Raw genomic sequence first — 6,566 nt, forward strand, 5'->3', positions numbered from 1 at the left:
TTTGTCCATGTTGCAAACAGGCATGTGCACATGCTGGAATGAGTTTGTCCATGTGTGCATGTGTATGTGTGTGTGCAGTTCGTTGATGCACCCCCAGATGCTCCTGTAGCCCTGTCACAATGAAATGTGGGGCCCATTTCCTCCCATTCCCAGCTGAGCCTGTGGAATTGGAGAGTAAATATATAAATAATAGAACAGATAAAAAATGGCAGAGGCTTCAAATGTGTTATTCTTCTCCTCTGTGTTTGTGTTTCAGGAACACTTCACGCCGGAGTGTAAGTTTAAGGAGTGTGTATTTGAGAACTACTACGTGACCTACTCGTCCATCCTGTACAGACAGACCCAGTCGGGGCGAGCCTGGTACATCGGCATCAACCGGGACGGACAGGTCATGAAGGGGAACCGCGTCAAGAAGACCAAGGGAGCTGCTCACTTCCTGCCCAAACTCATTGAAGGTACAACAGATTAATTTTCCCTGTCTAGGTTTCTCTAGAGGCAGGGGCCAGTGAGAGATGCTTTTATTCTGTCTCCATCTTTGGTGCTAAGTGCTCGTTGTTGTGCTTTAAAGGACATTTTCTTCATAGTGTGTCCAGTACAATGAAGTCTTTGACCTTTAGGGCATTTAGGTGCGATCAAAAAGTTCTGTATCTGGTTTAAAATTGGCCACCAACCCCTTTGAAATAGTCACCTTGTGCAGTGATAACATCCCTCCCAGCATTCCGGCATACGTGGAACGTTTGCTGGAAGTCCCATTCTGTAAGTGAATCAAGCACAACCTGCGACTCATGCTGGATCTCCTCCTCTGTGTCAAAACGGCAACCCTTCAACTTGACTTTCATTTTGGGGAAGAGGAAGACATCACGGGGAGCCAAAAAACTTAGGTGGGTGCACAGCTTAAAATGGCGCAGTAGAACTTGGCGTTGACAATCTGACTGCCATTTGGTCTCTGGGTCATAGGTGTAGACCCAACTCTCATCACTGGTGATGATCCTTGACATAAAGGTTGGGTCATTCCAGGCCTGTTGACTGAGATCCTTGCAACCTGGAGATGATGCTGCTTCTGCTTCATTGTGAAATCACAGATGTGCACCTGCAAGTGGCCACAAGAATCCATGTGACACAGGTCCAGACAATGAAACGTAGCGTAGCGTAGCGTAGCGTAATGTAATGTAACATGGAATACAGACTCATGAAAGTTATTGTTTGCACCTGTTGCATGCATATTAACATGCAACAGTCTGTTCATTTGCAACAAGGACAGTCTCTGAACTTTTTGATCACACCTTGTATGCTCATGGCTGGATTACCAAGCACACAAAGAGGAAACTTACACCATTTAGGTCCAGTATCAACTGTGGCAGATTTATTTTTATTTTTTATACGGCTATACTTGTATTGTTTGTTGATTTCAAACATACTGAAAATGCAAAAACAAATCTCTTCCTATATTCCAAAGGACTTTTGAGAGTTGTAGCACTTGGATGTTTAAAAAAAAAGGCTTCAGTAGCAACATGTGAACAGCATCACATGGCAGGCAACATGTAGATATAGGCCTATGCACAATATAAACACTTAGCTTACACAGCTGGTTTATTAAATCAGTGATTAATTCACCTAAGAGAGACACAACCTTTTTTTAAACCTGTGCCGAAGCATAATGATTATCCTACCCTTAACCACTGCCCATAATATTGTCATCCTTAAGTTTATTGCATCGCTCTACACTTTGTGTACTGTTCATAAACTTCTAATAGGGACTCGTTTGCTTTGTTTGGGAGCTACAATCCAGTGTAAAGATACTTTTTGCTTTTTGTTTATATTGTTTCATGTAACACTTTCATGTAACATGTTCACATTGTCAAAGCCCTGTGTGTGTGTGTGTGTATGTATGTATGGTGATTCCCAGTTATACCTTTGAATACTCTTAATTCATGGGAAAATAATGGGGAATTTTACAAACAATGACCCAATTTAACTCTGTGTGACCTTTTCCCTCCCCAGTGGCCATGTACAGGGAGCCCTCTCTACACGATGTTGCGGAGCAGAGTCCGCCCAGGAAAACGCCCAAGACCTCCAGTGACTCACCTGTGCTCCAGAACGGCAAGAAGGACCCTCAATCCAAAACCAAAACCTCCTCCTCCTAGCGCTCAGAGACACGGGAGGGAGGAGTTGGGGGGCGGGGGACACGGGGCACAGGCCACTGGGCACCAGCGGAAACCTGAATAGGGTTGTTAGGGCTAAACCCCCCCACACCTGCTGCCTGCAACACTGCACTGTAAAGTTGAAGAAAAGGAGCAGGTCTGGGCAGAGTGGAGCTGGCCAATGGGAAGCCCCTTTTACCTTCATAGACTCCCCCACCCCCAGACCCACATCTACACCAGCCCTCCACCTTCTTATTTAATAACCTCTGTGATTATCAGAGCCTGGGATTTAAAAGCAATAACTCCATGAAGAGGTGAACAGTCGCCTAGCATCGTATAGCATGTCACTGCAGCGTGTTTAACCAGCTGGAAGGAAATCCCACACGTCCACTAGATATCATCAGCGACAACCTTCCAGTCAACCAAATATCTGAGCAAAAGTCTTCCTGGTTTTACCACAAAGGGTGCAATGGTCAAATCCGTCCCTCTGCAGCACACAATTTACAAATGGGTTGTGTTTTTATTTCCCTGTGGGGTTCCATGCTAATGTTAGCCTGACACAGAGCCATGCAAATGCGATGCTGTCACAGAGACCCTTGCAGACTTTTGTTCTGCAGCCATCTGCTCAGTCCACATCTTCTGTGTGTGTCAGCGACTTTGTGAGATGGCCTGGATACTTGTCAGCCTTGTTTGTGTATGTATGTGTGTGTGCGTGTGTGTGTGTGTGTGTTCCCTTCTTCTTCCATTCACCTTTGGTGCGATTTGATTAGTTTGTGACATGGACTCAATTTTCCACTCGGCGGCACAAGAAAACCCCTCCCGTCCTCTCTGGCTCTGCTAATGGAGTCTGGGGCTGATCAGAATCTTTCGACCCTTAAACGAGGGGCCAAGAGCTCCCTCAGCACCTCGCATAACCACACACACACTCATTATTACACTGACATTTACACACACGCATGTAGGTGTGTGTACTGCGTGCACACACTTTAGCGCCCTGATATCTGTGAGCAACCACCGCAGAAAACGATCTCGCGACTTAACACACTTAACACGATGACATGCATCAACACACACACACACATTCACAAATGCATGCAGACACATGGCGACATGGCGGTGTGCGTGAGCAGGTTCTGGGAGATGATGAGGATATCATCAGTGAGATGGGGTACTGATGGAGCCTGACTGCATAGCTTGTGATTGCACTGCAATAGGTTTTTTCACTGTTGCTGGCCATGCATTGCACAGATGCCTGAAGCCCACACAGTATCTGTCACTCTGTGTGGTACTCTTGTCTAAAAATAGACAGGACAAATGTGTTTTATTTGATCACTGCATCCAAAAAAAGAACATAATGTTGTGCATATAACAACAGTTTCTGCAGGTTCATTGCTACCCCATCACTGTCCTTGAGCCAAAAATACTCTGCCCACACCTTTGGAGTACAGTGTTCACCCATTTTTAAAGGGGCACTCCACCCATTTTACATGTCAGAGTCAGGTGATATGTCATGACGAGTACAACTCAACCTGTGAGCACTAGTATAGTTTTTGCTTAATCACGCAACACATTGATTATGTTATATACATCTCAAATCCCTACTACATAATAACTGTAGACATTTAAGTTATTTGATGTGTTTAAAAGCAGATTTTCCAGTATATACATATATATTAAAAAACATGCTTAATTTATGAGTGTGCTGCTTAGTTACAGTTCCCCACAATGCAGTGCACAAAGGAAATGGAGCTGCAAATTTTAAAACTAATTTTGAATGTGAAACAGTTTTGTGAACAACCCCCAAAACGACAAAAGAACATATACTCTGGAACATATATAGTTTAATTGTTAATACTGTACTTGACATGCAAACTGCAAAACAGTACACCAATACAATTAGTATGTAGTATGGGACTGGGATACGCTATAAGTCTTCTCACAGCTTAAATGGACAGTTTAAAAAATCAATGCAGCAGAACCAGAGGTGTCATCTTTTTTTGTTCTTCTTCCAACTCAACCAGCAAACATTTTGATGTGAGATCTGGGTGTGTTCTGTTGCTAGCCACTAATGTTCAATCTGCTCGCCTCAGGCAGAGATGAGGAGCAGGCTGCAGAGGTCTGGTGAGCTCACCTTTTTAAACTCCACACAGACAGATTTTTTTTTTTTACATTTTCAAACATCAAGCCCAACCCATACATTTCATCAGACTTTGTATTCCCTCTTTAATCTTTAAGTTTGGAACTTAACCAAAACCAAGCCCTGAGCTTCGAGCAACAAAACGGCCTTGCGGATCACCAATGAGGAATTTGTGAGACAGGCAGAGAGGGTCTGATGAAAGACGCTATGGAGCTTGGGACTACTCGTGATATCTCGGCCTCTGCTGCTCCAATTTGAACCATTCCTTTTTTAAATCTATTCCCCATTTTTATAGAAGTGCAATATTGAATCCCTGGAGTGCTCCTTCAAGTCTTTATTTGTTCATATGTGCAACACAATGCTTCACATGAATCACTTGCTTCACACATTCACATTCAGATTTCTGTTAATCTGTCTGTAATCGTGGGCATATGAATTAGCAGAAATCTCTTCTGGAGACTTTGGTTATGATGCAGAGGAATCCAAGCCTTCTTTACTTGTCGTTTCACAAGTCCTGTACTGTTACCAGTATGATTTCTGTGACTGTTTTGTTGGGAGGGAAAATAAGAAAACCAAAGTCATGTATAAATAATGAAACTGATAGCTGTATTATATAATGTAAGAAGAACGATTATTTAAAAAAAAAAAAGAAAATGGAAAGACATATGTGTTATATTTTACTTAGTTTATTTGGTAGGTTCTCCTGTTAAAGAAAGTAACAAGCAGTTTTAATATTTCTTCTCTCTTTTCTTTCAGGAGACCTTGTCTTGTGTGTTGCCATTTGTTCTTTCCATTCAAAGGGAAAAGCAATCATTTTTCATATCAAACTTTCATGGAACAATATGCTAGGCAGGGTAATTGTTTTCTGCCTAATGTTTATGTATTGTTTGAAGCGAGGCAGTCCTGTGTGTTCAGGAGGTAGAGGAAGGCTAGATTGATGATCAGGGCTCAGGAGGAGGAGGAGGGCCGACGCAAAGAAAGGAAACAGAAAAAGAAAGAGATTTTAAAGGGGGAAAATTTGCGATGATGAGCACAACAAAAAGAGATTTAAGAGGGAATTATGGTAATGTGGGCAGTGTTCCCTCCTGAACACACACTCTTCTCCTTCCATGCATAATCCTCCGCGCCCCTCTAACCTGTGGTTGTAAATAATAATGGCTGATAACCTGTGCAGAATGGAGGCGAGCTGCTGAGCAAAGTAATCTGCTACCTAAGATGATGAAACAAACTTTACCTCGGTTTTCCTGAGAAGAAATGTACTGAGGAAGGAAGGAGGGAGTGCTTAAGTGAGGGCTTAAAGAAAGGATGGAAAGATGGAAGGAAAAGGAGAAAGAAAGGATTCAACAAACAAACTATAGGAGGGACTTGAGAGCAACGAGGAAAACCATCTTTCACTTAAATAAATTGCAAACCCATTAGAGATTTACTCCCATTCTTTTTAGATTTATTCAAAGCAAGTTACTATTAAAACCTCACATTCACACTAAAGACCTTAATTAAACTGTTAAACAGACCTTCAGGTTGATGTATTTGACCAGTCACCCCCTATGGATCTCTAAATCCAGAACACAATGTTTGACTATTATTCGCAAAGTAATTACACAAATGTTTAATTAAATGAGGCTCCTGCCTGCCAGAGTAGAATTAAGAGTGTCTGGGACTAGATGGAGAGATACTGTTAGATGGGAGGAGAGGAAGAACTCTGCAAACAGACAGAGCCACGATTTCTGTGACACCTACTATAGTAGAATTTAAGGGCTGGGAAATCTATGTTGCAATATTTTCTTATGTATGTGTCATATTTGTTGTTTTCAGAATTCAAGCAGATTTTGAATCGAAAGGCAAAAAGCTGTTAAGGAGAGTTAAGGGCTAAAATAGTTCAAGTAATTAATTCTGAGTGTAGAAATGATGAAAAAAAGAATGTGAGCTTTAGTTTAGATAAAGTTCGGGGTCAAAGACTATAAGCATGCGTTGGAATCATGCACACAATGCTTGTTAAAGGGGCACTCCTCTGATTTTAACTCAATATAGAACTGCTCACACTGTGAGGTATGAGGTTTTAAATAAGTTGGCATTTCTAAGGCAATTGAAAGATATTGTTGAGTTGCATTAATGGGAAATGTAGGATCAGGTGTTTTTGACCCATACTACAGACTAAAAGCCAGGGATATCTCAACTTCTGTTGTTTTGATTTTGAAAATCTTTTCAAACATCTGTCTCTCGTGAGTCTCTCAACTTTATTAAGTGCAACACTAAATCGCAGGAGTGGCCCTTTAACCCTCAAAATA

At 42.0% G+C, this 6,566-nt stretch overlaps 1 protein-coding gene across 1 annotated transcript; it reads left to right on the top strand.

Annotated features, from left to right (window-relative positions):
- Positions 1 to 256: 256 nt before the first annotated feature.
- LOC108901736 (fibroblast growth factor 14-like) lies at positions 257 to 3,111 on the top strand (the record flags this gene model as incomplete). The annotated part of the gene is made up of 2 exons (XM_018703350.2): positions 257 to 455; positions 2,002 to 3,111. Coding segments are annotated over 2 exons (342 nt in total), but the record flags the coding sequence as incomplete, so codon positions are not given.
- Positions 3,112 to 6,566: the final 3,455 nt, after the last annotated feature.

Source organism: Lates calcarifer, unplaced genomic scaffold, assembly GCF_001640805.2.
Source record: "Lates calcarifer isolate ASB-BC8 unplaced genomic scaffold, TLL_Latcal_v3 _unitig_4664_quiver_3223, whole genome shotgun sequence".
NCBI lineage: Eukaryota > Metazoa > Chordata > Actinopteri > Centropomidae > Lates > Lates calcarifer.